Raw genomic sequence first — 21,430 nt, forward strand, 5'->3', positions numbered from 1 at the left:
TAGTTGGTATTGCCTTCTCTCCAATAAACCTTCCCTCCACTACCCTTCATTTGTACCACATGGCAAGATTTAAATCGTTCAAATTTAATCTTACGATTCAAATTTAAATTTTTTTATTTTTATTATATATTTATTAAAATAAAAATTTATAAACATTATTAAAAAATAATAATTTTGCTGATCACCAATCTGGCAATTATACTTACTGTGGATGATTAGAATTGTAAGACTAAATTTGTCCAGATTGGTTATCAACAAAATTATTAAATGTTTCTATTATTGTATTTTTTATTCTAATAAACATAAAATAAAAATAAAAAATAAATTTAAATTTTTTAAATTAAATTTAAACTATCCAAATCTTGCCACGTGATGCAAATGAGGATTAGTGGAGAGAAGCCAACAAGTTATTTAGAACAGTCCGAAGAAAAAAGAAAATAGAAAACGCGGTAGTTCATGTGGACTAAGGAGCCAACTATCCATTGCCACTTTTATTAACACAACATCCCCCCCACCCAAAGGTTATTTTCCCATTTTCTCCCCTTCTAATCCTTAATTTATAACAACAAATTGATAATGGAAAATTTATGTATACATTACATGGACGAGTTTTGTTGATATATATATATATATATATATTAAGCGCGGCAGGATCTTACAGGTCGCTGTCATATATATTGCGCGGGAAAAATGTTGTAGTGTTTAAATTCACCCACACAAAAAGTCTATAAATTATACTCCTTCCATCCTTATATATATGAAAGGCTTTATAGAATTTTTTTTTATTCTTAAATATAACAGATTTTTAACATATTTTTAATAAATGGGCCATTATATCCTTATTAAATTGGAAAGGAAAAAAGATAAGTATTTTCTTTAATTTACTTAAAAAAATTATCTCATATTCACAATAATTATCAACAAAATTAAAATGTTGTTGTATTTTTAATTAGATAATTATTTTTTATTGATTTATATGATTTGATTAAAAATCTTATATATAAAGACAAAAAAAAAAGTTAGTAATATTGTAGGAGAAAATAAAACATGAGGAGGCACAAAATCCTAGTTTTAGCTGTCCTTGGAGGGGAATTTCAAGTTTCTAAGTTGGTGAGATTTGGAAACGAGAGACAATGTTTTTTATCGCAACCTTTCAGACGCCTAGCAAAAAAATAGTAATTTTAAGACGAAACAACATTGTCAATGTTGTTGGGAACAACAAGAGGGATCGAATGGACATTGAAAGGAGATGCCAAAGAGTCATTTTCGTGCTTTAATATTAGTTTTGCTCTACTTGCCAACGATACATATGGATGGATGCTTCTTTCCTCTTGGCATTACTTGAAAGCCTGGTAAAATCGAAGGGGATTTAGGTGCCACGCACTGCCAACTACCAACTACCCACAAGCCACCTTATATTAAATGGCTCTTTAAATGCTTGTTTCTCTCACTATCTCGACTTTCCCCTCTTCTGATTTAGATTTCGATAAGACACCATATGCACATCACATCGTAACAAATGGGCTTTGATTAATCCAAGCGATGTTGCATGCCAGTAGCTGGATTTCCTTCAAAAAGCCCAAAACACATGAAAGGCTTGCATATACACATTTGAGTTCAACTACTCTCATTACAGGCGCCAATCGGCCCGAACAACAAATTAAAACCAAATCCACACAAACGACGCAAATTAGAATGTGAAAATACTAGAAAGCCGGAAAGGCAAAACAGCATATAAACCCGGAAAAAAAAAAGAAAAGAAATATATCCAAACCCAAAAAAGACCAACGGAACAAGCCCAATTAGCCCGTACACGTACAATTTCCACCGTCACGTTTACACGCTCGCAAGGATTGCTCTTGCTTATAGTTCTACGCTGCAGAGGGTCCTCTCGAAATTCTTGGACACAGAAAAGTGGACCAGCACGGGTGAACAAAAGATTTTCATGGTGCGATCCTTCGACTTCCACACCCCTACCTTGAACCGTATTCTCGCCTTGATCAACACGTCTAGTTCAATATCCCCTGAGCGTTTCTCCAGCTTAAGGTCTTCAGGCAAAGACCCATATAAGGACACGGTCTTAGCAGCGAGCCTCACTTGAAGGCTAGTCACATTTCTGTGACGTTGGAAGAATGGCTGAACTGCATTGGTGGCCAGTGTCTGATCCTCGTACACCACAAACACCTCCATGGTGTCATAGTAAATGGAGACCCTGGAATTGGGATTGTACGCTCTTATGTCGAAATCGAAGTCGGCATAGAGGTGGTTAGCATCTGTTAAGTTGAAATTGTGGATTGAAGCGTCTTCCACACTGTACTCAAAACGTCTGGGCTTCACAACCAACCAGATTATGAGCACTGTTATGCCTGCCAGCACTATCAGCGCCAAAATGGCAATGGCTATATAACGAAGCAGGCCTGACCGCCTTGGTCTGGCTGCTGCTTGACCCTGTGATTGAGGAAGGGCCATTTCTAAAGGCTGCTTCTGGGGCTAGAATATAGGGAAATGAATGCTTTGAAGCAGAAGCAAGTGATGAGCATATATTGTGGTGAGTGAATCAATGCAGGACAGCATCTGGGATTCTGGGCTACCAATTTTTAATGCGACACTTTTCTCTTTTAGAATTTCGTGCATGAAACTCAAGACATCTAGGGATTCAGGTCATAGGATTGTTCTTTCCTTCAAAATGTAAACTAATATTGCAAGTCTAACAGCTGTTGTCGGCAATAAAGTGAAAAAGCAGTGTTCTGGGCCGGCAGATGGTGTCTGAGACTTCAGTATTTTAACTTTACGGATTGCACGAATATATTGACTCAAACTTTAAAATTATTAGACAGAAGGGAAGGTAGCTATGCTTTCATCATGTGAGGGAATTCCAGCATCGGTTTGGAACAACGTTTCATTGCTGTTTTTACAGTGTTATGCATGGTTAGCTAGCTTTGCCCCCAAGACATTCCAGAACCTCTTCATAAGTTGATGCGTTACTTGCTTCCCCGGGTTGAGCAGAGCACCGTATGATATATAGTAATTCTCTAAAGTTTCATTCGGCAAGGGTTTCTCAGCTTCGCATGCAGAACTTGTTTAGAATGGGAGAGAATGGGTGGACAAAAATCTCAAAACTAAAAGGATTTTTGTACATTCTATAATTAAACTTGCTCAAATGTGGATAAACACAAAACTGAATTGTAAATGAAGCTCCAAACCTTTTTTTATGTGCATGATGATTCTTTCTTTGCATCCAAGCTATTCCATTTTTGAGTTTTCAACCTTATTTTAATTGAATTTCAAGTAAGCAAGTCAGCTAGACAGCGAGAGGAAAGTGGGCATTGAAGTGCTCTTCCATCCTCTGTGAGTAATTGATTTGAAATTGTGTATGTGAATGGCAATCGAATAGCTAATAGTTCAAAGAAAGATCATTTTGGATATCTTCTATGATCAAAGCCTGTTAAAGAGCGAAGGAAGCTTAATCATTACTCGCCTAAACTAACAGGGCAACGAGAGGCCTGATAGTATGTCTAAAGTATCTTTCTAATCACTCCTTTGATCATATATAATCTTTTAATATAAAGAATGAAGAATATGTTCATGCTAAGTTTTGCCTTACTTGTTTCACTCTCCTAAGGTTCAATAATCTTTTTTTATGCTATCACTCGATTTGATCATGCTGCTGAAGAAAGAGGTTACCTACCTTCAATTCCAAAGCTGTATATTATTCCTCCATAGAGTGAAGAAGAAAAGAATATCCTCATGCAGTATTATGATTGTAGAGCTGTGGCCATTCATGATGTCCTCTACTTAGCATGTTTGAAGGGCTAGAATCAGGTTCAAGTAGAGTCTGACAATGGAACTCTTGTGCAGATGATCAATGCTTAAAACTCCTTGATCAAGGAAAACTCTCGAATGCTACTGGCCATCCGTGGATTATTAGAAAGAGACTAGATTGTTGAAGTATGCCACGTCTACAAGGAGACAAAGCATAATGTAAACTTTCTCACAAGCTATGCTTTTCTCAGGAACTTGGCTACTGTAACGTTCTCACTCCACTAAACAAAATTAATAAAAGAAACTCACGGTAATAAGAGGATTAGCTCAAAAAGTAATTACCAAGTTTTAACCCATAAGTTAGGGATCTCAAGTTTTCTAAATAGAAACGAGTTAAAAATCAATCAAAACCTTTCATATCAAAGTAAAAATAAGTTTTAGAAGTATGGGATACCTCAGAGGAATGAAAAAGGTCGAAAATAGTTAATAACAAATTATGTACTGAAATACAGAGCAATGTGTCGTGGCATGTTGCTTTTTATGCCATACATTGTGGCTCAAGCACTGTGCACCACAGTGTGTTGCGCGAAATTTCACTGGTTTTGTTGTCATTTGATAGTAGAATCAGGGGAACTTCTGACTCGCCCTAATTCTCCGTCCGACATCCAAACAATGTGATTTATGTGTCTATAAAAAGCTTTTTCCCTATACTAACTAATGGCACAAGTTTTACTTTCAAAATAAATCACACTAGGAAGTTGGACACCCAAACACATTTTAACCACTTTTTAATACTTTTACACAGAATGGGTGTCCAAAACCCTCAACAGATGCCAAAAGCTTTTTCTAACACCTAGATCATGTCCAATGGACCTAAGACTGCTAGTACAACACGTCACAAGTATCAAAATATCAGTATAACTAAAATTCACTCCTCAACCCCATTTTACAAAAAACAAAGGGGGAGGTAATTTACTAATGCATTTAATTCAAATTGTTCAAAACATGCTCAAATCTTTATTTCTATACTTGCACTAGTATTTTAACCCTATAAACATATATATGTCAACATACCCAAAGGCTAAGAGCTCAAAATACAATTCTAACATTTTCAACAATTAAAATAGTGCAAGTGAGGTAATATGCATCCCAGAATTGACAAGCTATATACTATTACACAATTAAAGCTAAACTAGAGGCATACAGTAGGAATATGCTAATTCCCCGCCTCTTTAATCTTCTCCCTCTCAACACCAGAGCTAGAGCCTGAAAAGTATTAAATAAGATAAGTAAGTCTAGCCACTTAGTAACTAAGGTTAACGTTACCCTATGCAGTTATATATCAATTATAAAATAAATACATGCACAAGGAGATCAAATTTATAAAATATGTCCCCATATATCACATTTTATCATTTATCATTCTATAGCTTCTTTACTCACATAACTAAGTGCATTGTCACTATATTCTTAAATATGTGACAAGACTCATACTTTTATGACTTACCACTACTTAGCATATGTGACACGTCATATATTTACTAATGATCATTTAACCTTATATCCTCTTTATTTTTTCAGACTAAAATTGTGGGTTATAACATTGATTAGGACTATGTCCATGTGATTGGACTACCCAAACTTACCAATCGTGAGATGTGACCTAATCAAAGATCACAAGACTCACTTTCGGATTACGGCTTCCCCCATTCTCAAATCCTTGAGGTGTCTCATATTCTAGGCTATTCTCCTCATTAAATCGGTAGAGATAGCTAGGTTCTACCCCCTCAACAAACTATGAAACAATTCCTCAACAAACAGTGGGATAAGGCTATAACCCTCGCGCACCGGAGGGCAGCCTAATTACCATATAGATTTTCTTTACTCCTAAATCCCTAGGCAAATTTCTGCCACTAATCATGCCATAATTATTACTCACTTGAGTTTACTTTTTCACTTTCATTTACTTACTATTACAACAACCACTTTGGGCTTACAACCTTGCACTACCCAAGCATGTATTCTCATTATTTTCTCAAATTTATTTCATGACTAACACACAAATATCTCTACTCATTATCGCATTCATTTTTCAAAACATAAGTATTTTTATAGTATAATCCTTTTGACTTTGCATTTTGCATTTCAAGCCAATAATAGCTTTTTCATGTACTCAATGAAACTAACATATAGTTTTTACTTAAACAATCAATTCCCTACATGTAACATTCATAATATCACAGTCAACAACCAATTAACCATTAATTAACATACAACTACCCAAAGTAAAGTTTTCCTTTGATTATCTCAAACCTTTGAAGGTCAAAGGTTTATCCCTTAATCAATTAGCTTTCAAGTTTGAATTTCTACTCCAATAGGTGACCAAGAGCTAAAACTACAATCAACCAAGTTGAATTTCATCAATATAACAAACTCAAATATTTAAACCTTTAATCTCTACTTCTAAATTGGCCAATCTTCACTTTACAAAAGGTGAAGACTAACCATTGGATTTGATAATTACCTTTAGTCCCTAATAGCATTAATAAGTCATTAAATCCCCATTAATGACATCACAAACTTTCAACCACCTATAATAAAATGAGATTTTCAGGTATTTATGGTGCCCAATAATTCAAGACACAAAAACTCATCATATCTAAGTTTAAATACTCTAATCTATCCTCATTAACTCTATTTAAGTCAACAAATTTGGACCTATAACCTATATGGACTGAAATCTCACTTTCACTATCAAATCCTAACCATAAACTCATAAACATGAAAGAAAAAGGGAGATTAATGAGTATGATACTTACCTTGGGTGTTTGTAACTTTCAAAATACTCTCCAAGTAGTCCCTAAACAAACCCTAGCAGAGCTTTGGCGTGCATCTTCTTTATCTCTTTTTCTCTTCTTTCTTTTTCTATCTCATTTCATATTTGATAAAGTGCAGAAAATGGCCATGCGACATGACATATGGCACAGAGAGGTCCTCCCTCGCTCAGAGATGGCTGTACGCCGTGGTAGACGATCTATGCACCACGGCGTTTGGGACAACAATTTCAACTCTTCTTTTTCTTCTTCTTTCGATGCTCAGGTGGCCTGCCTCAATACCGAACCCACAACTAGGGCTGAAATATTATCAAACATGATTATTAGGTTTCTCTGGCCACACACCACTTCAATTTACTTAATTATCCTAATTAGGTTTAATTAATCAAGAAATTAAAACTCAGAATGTTATAGCTACCACCTTCTTGAGGAAGGACCGCCAGGCATTCATAGATTCCTAGATGATGATGTTAATGGCTATTCAATGCCCAGACTTAGCTTTCATTTGCCAACCTTCCTGCATGTGCTACAGATCCAAGCATCGTTTGCATTCCTAAGGAGCGAAGTTGAACCAGAGATCCCAATAACAACCTTTCCCACCAAGCCAAGGAAAAAAGGAAAGGTGCCCTGGGAAAGGCTAAGACTAGTGTCAAGGTCAAGGCAAAAAGCTTAGTAGTTTTCAACTTCGAGTTTTCTAACAACTAATGGGATTTTTATTTAAGAGCCTATTCCGGGTATTGACTCATTAAGAGTAGACAAAGATTAAGAAGACTTTTTTTCCCTTATGTTTCGGCCTACGATTTTGGGCTGACAACAGATCTTTGTGGATAATAAGTTTAGTTTCTTTTTCCTTTTCACATGTCACACTTTGTGAACAAGTTTTCCAATTTGTGGGTTTGGTTTTCATGTAAATAGTATCCAGGGATAAGATTTTGTGAGAATGAACTGTACAATACTCACAGTCGAGATAAAGATGAGCGAGAAATGATTTTTTTTTTGGATGACTAGCTCTACAAAAAATTTTAAAACTTATTTTTGATTTTAAGTTACTTTTGGCTTGATTGTGGAGATTCTAGTGCGATTTCTATAGAACCCTTGTTCTTTTGTGGATCAAGAGCACATTTATTTTCTCTTCTTTTTTGGCTTGGTGATAAGAGAAAAATTGGAAAAGATGGGATAATATTTTCAATGTTTTTCTTTTTTTTTTAATTAATTCTAGTTTAAAGGGCGTGCATCGCAAAAGCAAAAGATACACAGATGATCAGACTGGGTCTTCGTACGACCAACATTGACACTGGGTTTTAATAATCCAGTTCAAGGTCCATATGGTTTTTGGAGAAGAATACGGCCCGTTTCACAGCTACAAGCACCCACCTCTGGAATCTGGATAGCCCAATAGAATGTTACCGTTGTGTTTAATGATCATCCTAGGGCGCTGTGTAGAAAATTCTCAAAGCGCGAAGTTTCAAAATTTGAAGCTCCAAATTCTGGCCGTTAATTTCTAATATTTATTTCTATTTTTATAGTGATTTATTTTTTTAAAAAATGCAGCCACTCCACTCACATACTATGTATCAACCCTCTGAAATTACAAAATCGCCCCTCTTGAGTTTCCTTCTCTGATATGCTGTACCCTTCTCTCCCTCTTCTCCATTATATATCCTCTCCCCACGTTGATTCTATCCCCACTTCCCCGCCCCAAACTCCCAGTGGTAACTGAATTGATCGCCGTTTTCTCCTGAATTATTATTTTCTTTTCTGAGAATTTCATAGTTTAAAGATTTTGCCTATAAATGTTTATATTTGCAGATTGAATCGGCAAACCCTATCGTCCCCGTGCCAGACTGCCTTCACAGTTAGAGATGGGTCAGATCCAGTACTCTGAGAAGTACTTCGATGATACTTATGAGTACAGGTATCGATTTTCTTCATCGTCATCTGCTTTTCGCTATTCAATTCGCGCTTCTTTGGGAAACTTTTCGATTCATCTCTTGGATATCTTTTACGTTTAGGCATGTGGTTCTGCCTCCTGAAGTGGCCAAACTGCTTCCCAAGAATCGGCTTCTCTCTGAAGTAAGTGTTTGCGGTTCAGTTTTTGCCTGTCGATTCTTGCTTGAATTGCTTGTTTCCGATTCATGGTCCGCGTGATTTACTGTAGAACATAAGAGGTGCCTGTATAATTTTAATTTTAATGTGCTTTTGGTTGTTAAGTCAATCTAAAGGGCTGACGTCTGAGCCCTGCTCCGAAACCGAACTCAAGATTAATTCTTAGGCAGTTGATTAGGGTGCCCTGAGTGTCATTGGTAACTCCTGTATTAAGAGGAATTTGGACGGCTATTTGCCTTAAGTATTCAGAGTCTTGGTCTCTTTGATGGTCTTCATCAACTGGAAACTAAATGGTTGCGCGCTTAAATGATTTATATTGGTTTTATGACACAGAATGAGTGGCGTGCAATTGGGGTTCAACAAAGCCGTGGTTGGGTTCATTATGCAATTCATCGCCCTGAGCCACATATCATGCTTTTCAGGAGGCCTCTGAACTATCAGCAGCAGCAGGAAAATCAGGCCCAGCAAAACATGCTTGCCAAGTGAATCGACTTTAAAGTGAAAATATGAAAGTAAATGTCGAAATTATACAGGTTTCTGCTGGGTAATGTATTTTTTGTACGGTGTCACACTGTCACTGTTGTAGAATTCTCCGACCTGGAGAATCTTTATATAGATCTTGGTTGTCTGTACTTATTGGATATATGTTGATCTGCCTCTGGTGTGCTATTTATTTGCCTATGATGGACTAATAGTCACTGGATTTTTTTATTAATAGCGTCCATCTTATTAGTGGTTTGTGACTTTGTGTTGAACAATAGTTTTCTCATATGTTCTTTTCTCTTCTCTTATTCATTTTTTTCTACCCTGATTTTTTTATTTGAATTGTTCGAGTGAGTAGTATAAATGAGATGCCTAGCAGCCTGGGTATGCCGCTATGCTCTACTGTGGGCTTTTATTTAGCGTCGGGTTTTAAACACCCAAACAAAGAGGAGGAGGAACGGAGAGGTTTCTTTATTTTGATTGTCCTTGCATATAGAATCATATACGGGTAAGAAACTATTAAGAACAATTTTTCTTAATTGTTTGTTGTGTTCGCCAAATTAATGGACAGTTTTTCTTGTTTTCTTTTCCTCTCTAAAGAAGAAATGTTTGTCCTGCACTTTTAATTTCAGTAATAAATTGTCTTTTCTTTTAAAAAAAAACTCTTATGATATTTTGATATTTTCTATCAGTTACTAAAAATTTAAAATGTAGAACTTTTTACAAAAAATTAAGTATCGTTAAATTATTTTTCTATGTCTTTGTTAATTTAATTATATTGTAGAGAGAAATTATATAAAAAATTAAAAGTAATTAAGATAGATTGATTTTAATTGAATGATAATTTTAGAAATTAATAATAATTTTGTACCATTTTAATAATACAAATTATTTTTAATTACTTTTTTATTCTTATAAAATTAAAAATTTAAAATGTAATGTATTTTGAATGGAAGGAAATATTCTGTAAGTAGTAGTTCATTTAGTATCTTATAGTACTCCTGTCAGGATTTGGAGAAAGCTAGTTGGGGATTTTATTTAGGGTGATAATGATAATGCAAGAAACTTTATGTGTGTGTGTTGGATTAAAAAATTTACAATTGAAATTAAGATTCGATAAAGATTAGCAAATTGATGTTAAAACAAAGTTAGTGAATACATAATTTATATTTGGATATTTTTTTTTAAAGTCAGTTAAATAAATTAAAATTTTGTTTAAATCGTTTGATTCAAAAGTCAATTGAAATATTTAATGACAAAAATGAATATAAATTTTTTTGTATATATTTTTGTGACTAATTTGATATTTTTAGGCAAAAATATTAAACTTAAAATTAAATTTTTTTTAAAGAATTAGATTACAAATATAAAATATATTGATAAATGAAAAGTCTAAATTTTCAAATTGCTAACAATAATGTGTGTGTGTGTGTGTGTGTTTTTAATAAAATTAAAAATAATTATATTCAATGTTGTTTTTATAAATTGCCAAAAAATATATAACCACACTAATATCCTCATAAGATATTATATAATTATAATAATTATAATAAATAATTTTAAAAATGATCCATTAAATTATTGCCATGTCATTAGTTAAAAAAAAATATTGCCATATCTTGTCTAGTTGTACAAACCTGCAGAAGTATGAAGAATCAATGGAAAAGCAAAAAAAAAAAAAGGCTATTAAAGAAACCCTTACTCGCTCCTTTCAATTTCAACCTCTCTTTTCTCTCTCACTAGCTTCTATTCCATACACACTTTGTTTTTACATGGCTTGTTCTCTCTGTTTGTTTTCTCTCTCCTTCCCTTTCTCCTTGCACGAAGCCAACATAGGTGATCTCTGCAACTTTGCAGTGGCCCAAGTTGCTTCTTTGCTGAAGGTGGATGCATTAAGGTTAGAGCTTGAAGTTCAAGAATGCATTGATGCAGGCAAGCACAGATTTAATTGGAGAAGAATGAATGATAGCAACCACACTCTCGAAGTGAGGATACTCTCAATACACGAAGAAGGGACAACGACAAGTAAGAATTAATGCAAGCAACACATATAGTCGAAATCGGACGACGATGGTGATGATCTGTGGTTACATTTAGCGGAGCAAAGGAAAAAAAGGTAGAAATAATAGAACAAAGGACTATTTAGAGGTGAAGTAGAACAAAGAGAGGATCAAGTAGCGAAGATAATGAAGAGAGAGAAGCCCAGTGTCCACTACCTACTCAATGTGACGTTGTAAAAGCTGGGGAAGTGGCAAAACGCCCATTCAGACCCAACGCTAGTTACAATTTTTTTTCCAAACAAATTTTTTTAAACTTTTAATATCCCAACCTAGGTTTAGGCCATTCTAACGTGAGTTGAGATGTTATCCAAGCATACATTACACCTTTTGTCTTGGGATATTTTGCAGAAGCACAAAGAGTATGAGGCCCTAAGGATAAGAAACCTTGAATATCAAAATAAGCCCTTCATTTGGAAGTTATTTTGGGAACTAGTGACTAATCAAAAAGATTTATGAGCCAGAATCCTTTGATCTAAGTATAGATGTGGAGAAGGCGGAATGCCTACTGTTAGCCAAAAAGTTGGAGCCTCTATTTGTTGGTGTACTATGTGCAAGGTCTATAACTCCTTCTAATAAGGATTAGGAAAGTCTATCATGTTAGTTTATCATATGTCTTTCTAGTCTAAATTAAGAGATGGATATCTACTAGGATTCTGCTAATTGATATGGTGGAACATGGACGTGAATTCATAAATGTAATTAAAACTGTAAATGATAATGTCCTCCAGTTAAATGCTTAGGATATTCATAAAATGAGTCTCTAGCTACCAAGATCTATTGTGAACCTTATTACCAGTATAAGAGCCCCTTATAAGGAGAGTATACACTTTTGGCTTTATTGGTTTGATGGAATGCATTTTGTGAAATCGGGTTATTCTCTTCTTCTTGCAAGTATAATAGAGCCTAGAAAACCTTTATGGTGTAATATTTGGAGATGGAAAATTTTGAAGAAGATGAAAATTTTCTTTTGGCAGATTGCATGTGAAAGAGTTCACATAATGGCTTTAAGAGTTTGAACATATCTCATGGTAATAGGGCTATGCCCTTTCAATTGTGATACTCTCCGTGAGTGCCATCATGCTAGAAAAATAGTGGGAGGAGTATGTGTACCTTGATTGCATGCAAAAATTTTTCAACTTAGAGTGAGAGGACTGGATCTCGTGGAACACAGGGGAATTAGCAGGGCCCTCTTCTGCTAAGTGTGTGCCTTGGAACATTCTCTTTACACATACTTGCTAGAATATTTGAAAAAATTGTTGCAAAGTCTTGTTTCAGGAGGAAAATAATGAGGTGTTTAAGGATCCTTAATCTTTCATCTTTAAGGTTGCTGTAGATATGAGTTTGACTAATAAGTTTAGCCTCCAACTTTCTCAAGGCCACGAGGTGGCTTGTAACAATATAAGGGAGGGTATTATCATGTTAGAGATTGATTGGTCTACCTTGAGGAATAAGAAAAGTGCCTGTGGCAATGTTTTAACTTTTAAAGGACACTAAATAGTGTATGGTTACATGGATTTAGCTGGAAATTAGATGATGTTCTAGCTACCATTGTAGAGATTTATAGGGTTTTCAAATTTTCAAAGGCTTGGAGCTTTGTTGGAGGTCTTTTGCAATTGTGCGTTTGCTACCTCCAAGATCACAAGAGATAATAATAATTATCATTCTTTCTTGAATATCATTGATATTACGAGATAGTTATTGAATAGACAATGGGTTGTTAATTTTAATCTTGTTTATAGGGAGGATAATAATATTATTGACCATCTTGTTAAGTTGGCTCAGTTTAAATTTTAACTTCTTGCTGTTTGACCTGCATCACATAGGTAACTTGTGTTGTTTTATGGTCGGGTTTGTGCCTTTTAGTTTCTTTTTTTATGTTTGGAGGTTGCCTCTCTCTCCCCCCCCCCACAGCATTTGTATGAATGAAATTATCCAGTTCTATTAAAAAAAGAAAAAAAAAATACTCTTGTATGTTTAGCCATGCTATCATCACACCTTATATCAATGAATCAAATAAAAATTTGTATTCTTGTTACTTTTATGCCCTATATCAAGGATTCATTTTGGTTGCTAATTAGGGGTAGTGAAATTTAGATCATTCAGATTTAATGAATTATTTTATATTCATTACAATAAAATTTTATAGAAAAGCATAATAATTTTTTATTATCAATCAGGTCAAGATTTAATTTGAAGGGTTCAATTTAATATTAAAATTTTTATATATTGATTATTTAGATGTATTGTGCATAATCCATATTTAAATTTTTTAAATTATAATTTTTAAAATATTTTTAAAAATTGTTTTATATTTTTATTAAATATGAATTGTGCATACTACATATGAGTAGTCAAAATATAAAAGTATAAAAATTCTAATATTAAGTTGGGTTATACAGAGACAGTTTTGAAAATTATAAAATTTTTGATATTAAATTAAATTTAAACCTGGTTCATGATAAAACATTTATTAAATTTTTTTATAATTTTTATAATTTATTTATTTTAATAATTTTAAAATAAAAATATAAAATAATTTATCAAAATCTGAGTTATTTAAATTAAAATTAGATGGTTTAGATTTTATCACCTAAGATGATGAGTAAATGAACCCTAAACCCCTGTATCAATGGATCAAATTCGGATGCACCAGCTCCGGAACTTCGAAATCAGCGTCTGCTTTTGAGGTTAAAAAAAGAAAAAAGAAAATCAGCACCTGAGTTTCTTTTGCGCCAACTATTGCCAACGGATTCAAATGTCTCTCTTTTTGAACAAAGAACGGATTCAATTTTTTGGTAAAAAACGTAAAACGGATTTAGATGTAATTTCTCTTACATGGGCCATTTCAAAATAGAAAAAGTAGGCCCAACAACTATTCCTTGGCCCAGAAGGTGAGATCTTGAGGGCCTAAATGATTTATAGCTCTTTTTTGTGTGGCCGGTATATATAGCTCAGATTTATCTAAAACACCAGTTTTTACCCAAAAAACCAATTTATTAATCACAAAAAAAAAAAATCAAGTACACACTCTAATAGAAAGTCCAAAAAAAAAAAACCAAAATACAAATTAACGCACAACTAATTAAAAAAAAAAAAAAATTCATCGTCCAGCATACTGGAACCAGACCCGGCGTCCCATTGGGAGTCGTCATCTTCGTCAGTCATCATCTATTCACTTGGTTGCTATGTTCCGATACTGCTGACTTCGACTTGTCTTAGAGATTTTGAAATCTTTGATCTTCAGGTACTGAAATTTTGTAGTACTGGCATTTGCGTTAATTGATGGTGTAGTGTATACTCTCAACCTCAAAATCAAAACTTCTCTATGTTTAATGGACAATGGTTTTTGGTTCTGAATTGCTTTCATTCATGATAGATGGCAGCTAGATTAGTGCTCAGTTTTGTCAAATTCATCTCCTTCCTTTACAATTTCTTAGGTCGCAATTGATTGATACGGAGCTTATGTCACTCTGTGGCCTATCGTTTCATATACATGAGTTTTCTTGAATTTTTGCAACTTTTTGCTCGATATTCATTCCATGTCACGTTATTTTGCCACAATCAGTCTCCTGGGGAGATATGCTGATTTTGTTCAGCTGAAAGAGGCGTCTTCATAGACTTTTTGTATGTTCAAGTTTAGGTTCTGATTTAAATAATAGAAGTGGTGGGCTGCCCTTTTGAGTTTTATGTGGGTATTTGCTTGACTCCAATTTCTCTGTTCGGTTAAATTTTTGCAAGATTTGAGTTCAAATCCATGTTGTGTCAATTCCAAGCATTCCTAGGATGCTTATGTGGCTGATTGCATGATCTCCTTTACTCTTTCTCTTATGTTTTTTTCGCTGGATTTTTAGGAATTATCTACCTATTGAAATTAGGATAAGATGCTTGAGAAAGTTGTTCAAGGGTTATCTTCTTCTTGCTTGCAGTTCCCAAGTCAAGTTTCAATGCCTTGGTATTTGGTTAGGAGATGTTATCATACGACTTTCTGTTAGTAACTATATGGAGTTATTGTCAAAATCCTTTTTGGGGTACACGTGAAGGAAAAGCATTCTCTTTGCACGAGTCTCCTATTCCATATTTTTATTTTACCTAGTTAGGAGTTACTTAGTTCCTGGAAATTTCACTTTTTCTGGAGCTTGAATGGTAGAAAAAGTTCCATACATCACAATTATTTTGACTTGTTCTAAATTTAGTACCCCTAAATTCCTCACACACTCTTCTCATAGACAAAATTCCTCACTCTTAAGCCCCATTGGAAATCTAAAGCTATCTTCAAGGTTAAGTCTTGCATCTAAACACCATAAGTCGTGAAGATTAATTCTACTGGTGTGCTATAGATTAGAAGGCCCCACCAGACTACTTTCGCATGGAACAGATTCTATGGTGCTTTTGGGGAAGATTGGGTGTGTTCTCTTAGTTTAGAACAATTTCCTATGATTATTATCCTCAGGCCCTTAAGTTCTATTAAATGAAGAAAAACTTTATGACGTTCTGCTATCTGTGCTGCTCTTTGCTATAATTAGTTTTAGCAAAATCCTTGCTTTATTTTTTTTTTTTTTAAATGTTTAAAGCCATTCAGTACCACCAAGCATTTGAATCAACTGCTAGGGGGTTGATCCAGGTTAACCAGAGACCTTGAGTTTGAGTCTTGGGTATGCAGCAATAATTAAATTCTTGGTGGGAAGTATGTCTCCCAAAGAAATGCCTGCAAGTTGTTAACCAGATTAGTTTGGGTCAAAGACCTTGGTCTTAGATACTAGAGTGAAAGCCAAAAAAAAAAAAGAAAAACAAAGACAAAAAAAAAAAAAGCATTCAGGTCTAAATGAAGCCGCCTTTCTTAGTTGTCCAGCCCTTGCTTTCTTTTGAGGTGCCTCCTTAACCAATTTCAAGGGGATTGGAAAGCCTTATTTTGTTGATGGATGGGCTTACATTGTTTTCTTTTTTGGCCAAGGGGCTTGCATTGTTTACCGTATCATTGCATCATTGCTGAAAGTAAGTATCTTAGCCTTCTATGTAACATCTATTCCTTTCTAATAATATATCATGTTTAACCCAAAAATAAAATGTGGATACACCACTACAAAAAAAAAAAAAACCTATAGAAGCGTCCGTATTAGAGCCTTTTTAAAGTGCTCTGGTATTACCAGAGTGCCCAGATCAAGTGCGTTTACAAAAACTCTCCTGCGGGTGTAAAAGAAGCACTTCTGCAGTTTTTTTTTTTTTTTTTTTTTGCAGTGATAAAATCTGTGAGTAAATTTTATGGTTCTGACAATGTGTTCCCTAGTCAGATAATATCAATGAAGAAAATCCTGCATCTGGCATCTTATCATTCTCATGGATTTAGAAATCCTTAAGTATATGGGAAAAAGTTAGAAGGAGAGATAGCCCTAAAGTACTCTAGGGGATCTTAATCCCCTTCAGTTCACAATGACTTGTGAGGTTATGCAATTGCCAGTGCTATTTGATGTTTTGGCTTCATTTTGTGGATTTATTTTTTAATATATATATATATATATATATTAGTTACTATTGTAATCTGGATCCCATCTCCCTTGTTTCGTGCTTTCTTTCCCAAATTTATCCCATGAACTATCTTAGGCAATCTAAATCCCCTGCATGCCGGCTTTTGACTTGTGAGGATGTGTGATTGCCAAAATTCTATTTGATATTTATGTTTGATCAAGTTTATTAATTTTGATTTTTTTTCCTCACTTCATTTTCCATTGTGACCAATAGAAATAATCAATCTAAGATCGGGATTTTTCTGTCATAATTTTACTAGCACATCCTGATACATACTTATGTTACGCAGTTCATTTGGTTTGACTTAAAACCTGAAAATTATGTTATAAGAGGCTATGACACGTTCTATTTTTACCAGGCCACATTCCTAACCACATTTTTTACATCCATGACTCGAGCGCGCAATGTCATGGTTGCTACTGGCTTAGTTGCTTTTGCAGCAGCTGGCTTGGCATTTCCCTTCTACATGGCGTAAGTTAATTGATATTGTAGTGGACTGTTACGATCTGTATTCCTTTGCATGCACTGAAGTCAACGGCTCAACTGAACTTATATTGCCAGGTCGTCGAGGCAGCCAGTTATTGATCCATCAAGGCCATTGCCACCACAAGCAACTTTTCGAGGCCCCTACATAAACACTGGCTCGCGTGACATTGGGCCTGATCATCAAACTTACTCGAAGAAATAAAGCAGTCGGTGAACGAAACATTCCGAGTTTGTAAGTACACTTAGCCTATTTATGCCTAACTTTCAGAAGCAATTTTCTGCAGTTTGATGAAACCCGGACATGGCTTATTGCTGAACCAGGAAAGTGTCTTGAATGTTCTTGTGAAAATCACTTTCGTGGTTGCGTATGGTTCTGGAATGTGTTAGAATCAACCATGTTCCGGGGAAAAATGTTAGAATCAACTGGAATGTGAGAGTTCTTTCTTTTCTTTTCTTTTTTTTTAAGAGTGGATGAGAGAATTTCGACTGCGGCCAAGTAATGGCAGTAAAATACATTTACGACATATATCAGTTTCCTGATTACATATAATTTTGGAGTGGGTTGGAATCAATCGTCTTTCCAGAATGTTAGAATCAATTAGAAATATATCTACGACATATTTTGCTACGCATGGAAAGCATTGGTGCGAGGTTTATCCATGGAGCCTGTGGCGTTGATATCCACTATTAGTTAAGATGCTGACTGTGGCATTGTCAAGTGGCTGAGAGAGGGACCAACAAATGTCACGAGTCCTTTAATTTTTAAATTTTTATTAACATTATATGGATGTTATACATTTCTGACTTTGAAAGTTTTGGAATATATATGTTTTTTAATCTTAATTTCCTTTATCGTTAAATCCTGGCTTCATCCTTTTTATCATCACAAGGAATTAACCAAGGAGGAAAATAATTTCAGCCATTGAAATTGAGTCTTTTGAAGCAAATTCTCATAATAGAGCACTATTTGTATTAAATCCATACTGTAATACCTTTAAGGGTTAAAAATATCCTTGAAGTATATACGAAAGGTCAAAATAATCTTAGACCATGTTTGGTATTTAAATTGTGAGTAAGGAAATGAAATCAAATGTGGAATTGTTAATTGACTTGTTTGGTATGTTGAAAATTGTTTTTTGAAGGAATTTGATTTCATTAAAATTGGTGGATTTCAATTCTATTGTAGAAGTCATGAAATTGAGTTTCTCAACATGAATTGGCTTATGTGTCATTACAATAAAATAAAACAAAAGGTATTTTGAGCCTTAAAAGTACATTTTTTATTTTTTAATTGTTAAGTTTTTCATTAAAAAAATAAAATAAAAGGCGTTTTTATTTTTTTATTTTAAATACATATACTTATTAAAATTATATCATAATTTTGTCTTCATACCAAACACACTTTAAAACTTAATTCAATTTAATTTTAATTTTAATTTTAATTTTATTTTAATTTTAATTTTAATTTTATATACAAAAGAGCTCTTTAACCATAGGTTATTTATATTCTTCAACCCAAAAAATTCTTTACTCCATTACCTTACTTTTTTTTGTTTGTGGGCCCACTTTTAAAATTTTTAAAATTTTTATTATTAATTATTGCTTAGTGTTCCTATCAATTTTTTTTTATAATATAAAAAATTCTTCTCCCCCCCCTCGCTCTCTTCGACAGCTCTATCATCAAAAATCCTTCAGCAGCTAACTTCTTCAAGTGTCACAAAAAGCACCATCACAGTGAAGGGTCTATCGCATCGAAGTATGGCATCTTCCCACCTTCATGTTCATCACTTCTGTCTTCAACATGCCCATCGAGTTCATAACCACAGCAACCATGAAGCTCGCGATCATGTGGGTTTTGATTTATGCAGCTTTTATCAATTCTAAAGCTTCCATCGAATTTGTTTCAACAATGACTTGTTGGCATGACAACCATAATCCCAAGCAAGCTTCATACCATGAACACAAGATTCATACCATATCCTTCTTACCTCTGTCTCCTCTGTCTCCTCTAACAAGGATCTCCCATAGCTCCTAAGTCTAGTTTTACCCTTTCTCTCCTCCCCACTTTCTCTCTCTTTCATTCCCTCTCCTCCACGTTGAGCATGCTTGACATTCGAGCCTAACTCCCTTGCACCTTAGCCTGTCTCTGTTTCTAAGAAAAAAAAAAATAGGGGAGAATAGAGCACTTTGAAAGGGAAATTGATAGTGCATGCATGCAGGGTTTGAATGTCAAGCATCCTCTTTCTGGAACAAGAAGGCGTCACTCTCCCCCTTGTTTATCGACCCTTGCCCTGTTATGCTGTACTTCACCACCAGTAGGATTGCACATGCAAGCTCAGTAGGATGATCGTGCCAGTGATGACTGACGACATGAGGGAGGCATCGTCCCCAAAGCCCAGAGTATTGAAGAGCACGGGAGCGTAAAACATGGTGATGTTGATGCTCGTCATCTGCTAGAAGAAGGAGATGAAGATGCAGAACGTTAGCTGTAGCCTATACTAGCTCATAGTGATCTTCTTCCGTAAGTTTTATACCTTATTGTCCACCTTACATAGACCTAAGATGAGTTTGGAGTTCTAGCTTGTCTCTCTCTATAATGCAGTTCCAACGCATGAAGGTGATGAGAGAGAGGAGGGGGAGAGAGAGAGAGGCAGAGGGGGAGAGAGATGAGAAGAAGGTGAAGAAGAAAGGAGACAGATTGGATCGAGTTGCAGAGGGAGGGAGGAGAAAATATTTAAAAAATAAAAGGTGGGACCCACTTTAAAATATTTTATAATAAAAATATTTAAAAATTTACATGTGGACCCTACTAAAAAAAATTAACAAAATACACGAAAGGGTGATAAGCTAAAGAACTTTTCAGGTTGAAGGATATAAAAAATTTTTAGTTAAGTTTAGGATTATTTATAATCTTTTGTGTGTATTTTAAAAATATTTTTTACTCTTAACCCTACTTTTAATATACTTTATTTTTTCAAAAATCTAAAGCTTTTTAAAATAATTTAAATATTTAAAAATATAAGATATTTTTAAATTTTAAGATATAATTAATGTACTTTTACTAATAATGTTCTTAATAAATAAGTTACTTTTTATTTACTTTAAAAAGAAATGCTCAATCAATTAAGAATAAATATAAAAAGATAGTGTTAGTTGAGGGACAACTAACTACTTTATTTAGTATATAATTTAATTAAAAATGTTTTATATTTTAAAACGAAAGTAATATTCCCTTCGTTAAAAAATGTAAGATATTTTTAATTGAATCTCACCTTTAATAAAATAGGCACTTACTTTTCAACTAACTTTATATTTTTATATTTATCTCTATTAAACACCTTATAATAAACATAAAGTCACTATCAATAGAGATATTTAAAAAAAAAAGATAATGATTATACTTTGAAAGACTAAAAATACTTTACGAATGGAGGGAGTATATGTTAACAAATTTTAAAATAGAATAAGTTTCCCATGTAATTAGTTGCTTACAAATGATACTCTATCCATTTTAAATTATAAAATACTTTTAGACAAAATTTTATATATTAATAAATTTTATCAAATACATTTAACAATCTTATCTTTCCATAATAAAAATATAAAATTTTAAAAATATCTATTATTTACTATATTAAAAAGAAAATGGATGAAATTAATTATAGAGAAAGAAAGAGTAATATTTAAATAAATATATTTAATAAAATTTTAATCTTCTTAAAATATTTTATATTTTAAAATGTTAAATCTATTCTAAAAGTATTTTATAATTTAAGATGGAAGGATTATGTTATATTAAATATTGATTGTATTATTGTTTACCACCCAATTTTTTGTATGAACGGGACTAAATATTCAAGTGGCCGCCGCCGCCGCTCTGTGCATTGGTGGTTTGTTGCCATGTTTTAAGCTTCAAATCACAGGTTCGCAAGCCGACATCCAAAAACAAAAAAAAAAAAAGACTAAAAAAAACTTAAGGGGCCAAGACTCTTCGGTGCCTCTGATTTCGCCGCTGATTTCCAAAAGCTCATATGATTCTCGTATTAAGGTTACTCAGTGATGGTTGCTTGGATTACGAATATCAAGATAAGATTTTAAAAAAAATATTTACGTTGAAATAGTTTAAAAAAATTATTTTTAAAAAATATAGGATTAATAATGATATTAAAAGTTTCA

At 33.8% G+C, this 21,430-nt stretch overlaps 3 protein-coding genes across 4 annotated transcripts; 2 read left to right on the forward strand and 1 right to left on the reverse strand.

Annotated features, from left to right (window-relative positions):
- Window positions 1-1,545: 1,545 nt before the first annotated feature.
- On the reverse strand, window positions 1,546-2,567 carry LOC129316396 (NDR1/HIN1-like protein 10). The gene has a single exon (XM_054960802.1). The coding sequence runs from the start codon at window positions 2,467-2,469 to the stop codon at window positions 1,864-1,866; it is 606 nt and encodes a 201-aa protein (XP_054816777.1). The 5' UTR covers window positions 2,470-2,567; the 3' UTR covers window positions 1,546-1,863.
- A 5,611-nt stretch (window positions 2,568-8,178) lies between these two features.
- Window positions 8,179-9,493, forward strand: LOC129316293 (cyclin-dependent kinases regulatory subunit 1). Its single transcript, XM_054960638.1, has 4 exons — window positions 8,179-8,308; window positions 8,406-8,511; window positions 8,609-8,669; window positions 9,036-9,493. The coding sequence occupies exons 2-4, from the start codon at window positions 8,459-8,461 to the stop codon at window positions 9,186-9,188; spliced, it is 267 nt and encodes an 88-aa protein (XP_054816613.1). The 5' UTR covers window positions 8,179-8,308; window positions 8,406-8,458; the 3' UTR covers window positions 9,189-9,493.
- Window positions 9,494-14,343: 4,850 nt separating this feature from the next.
- LOC129315346 (uncharacterized) lies at window positions 14,344-19,920 on the forward strand. 2 transcript variants are annotated; one of them, XM_054958981.1, is made up of 4 exons: window positions 14,344-14,489; window positions 17,127-17,239; window positions 17,330-17,486; window positions 19,474-19,920. In XM_054958981.1, the coding sequence occupies exons 2-3, from the start codon at window positions 17,157-17,159 to the stop codon at window positions 17,454-17,456; spliced, it is 210 nt and encodes a 69-aa protein (XP_054814956.1). In that variant the 5' UTR covers window positions 14,344-14,489; window positions 17,127-17,156; the 3' UTR covers window positions 17,457-17,486; window positions 19,474-19,920. The 2 variants fall into 2 exon arrangements, with proteins under 2 accessions (XP_054814956.1, XP_054814955.1); XM_054958980.1 differs by lacking the exon at window positions 19,474-19,920 and having other exon boundaries at window positions 17,330-18,097.
- The last annotated feature ends 1,510 nt before the right edge of the window (window positions 19,921-21,430 follow it).

Source organism: Prosopis cineraria, unplaced genomic scaffold, assembly GCF_029017545.1.
Source record: "Prosopis cineraria cultivar Desert tree isolate PC_DT_omini unplaced genomic scaffold, ASM2901754v1 PC7, whole genome shotgun sequence".
NCBI classification, from domain to species: Eukaryota; Viridiplantae; Streptophyta; class Magnoliopsida; order Fabales; family Fabaceae; genus Prosopis; species Prosopis cineraria.

What these genes read in the sequence shown, in the direction of transcription:
- LOC129316396 (XM_054960802.1), bottom strand. Translation starts at nt 2,469, where the DNA reads ATGGCCCTTCCTCAATCACAGGGTCAAGCAGCAGCCAGACCAAGGCGG.
- LOC129316293 (XM_054960638.1), top strand. Translation starts at nt 8,459, where the DNA reads ATGGGTCAGATCCAGTACTCTGAGAAGTACTTCGATGATACTTATGAG. An exon ending in GATGATACTTATGAGTACAG is followed by an intron (nt 8,512 to 8,608) that starts GTATCGATTTTC and finishes TTTTACGTTTAG; the next exon opens with GCATGTGGTTCTGCCTCCTG. An exon ending in AGAATCGGCTTCTCTCTGAA is followed by an intron (nt 8,670 to 9,035) that starts GTAAGTGTTTGC and finishes TTTATGACACAG; the next exon opens with AATGAGTGGCGTGCAATTGG.
- LOC129315346 (XM_054958981.1), top strand. Translation starts at nt 17,157, where the DNA reads ATGACTCGAGCGCGCAATGTCATGGTTGCTACTGGCTTAGTTGCTTTT. An exon ending in GCATTTCCCTTCTACATGGC is followed by an intron (nt 17,240 to 17,329) that starts GTAAGTTAATTG and finishes TTATATTGCCAG; the next exon opens with GTCGTCGAGGCAGCCAGTTA.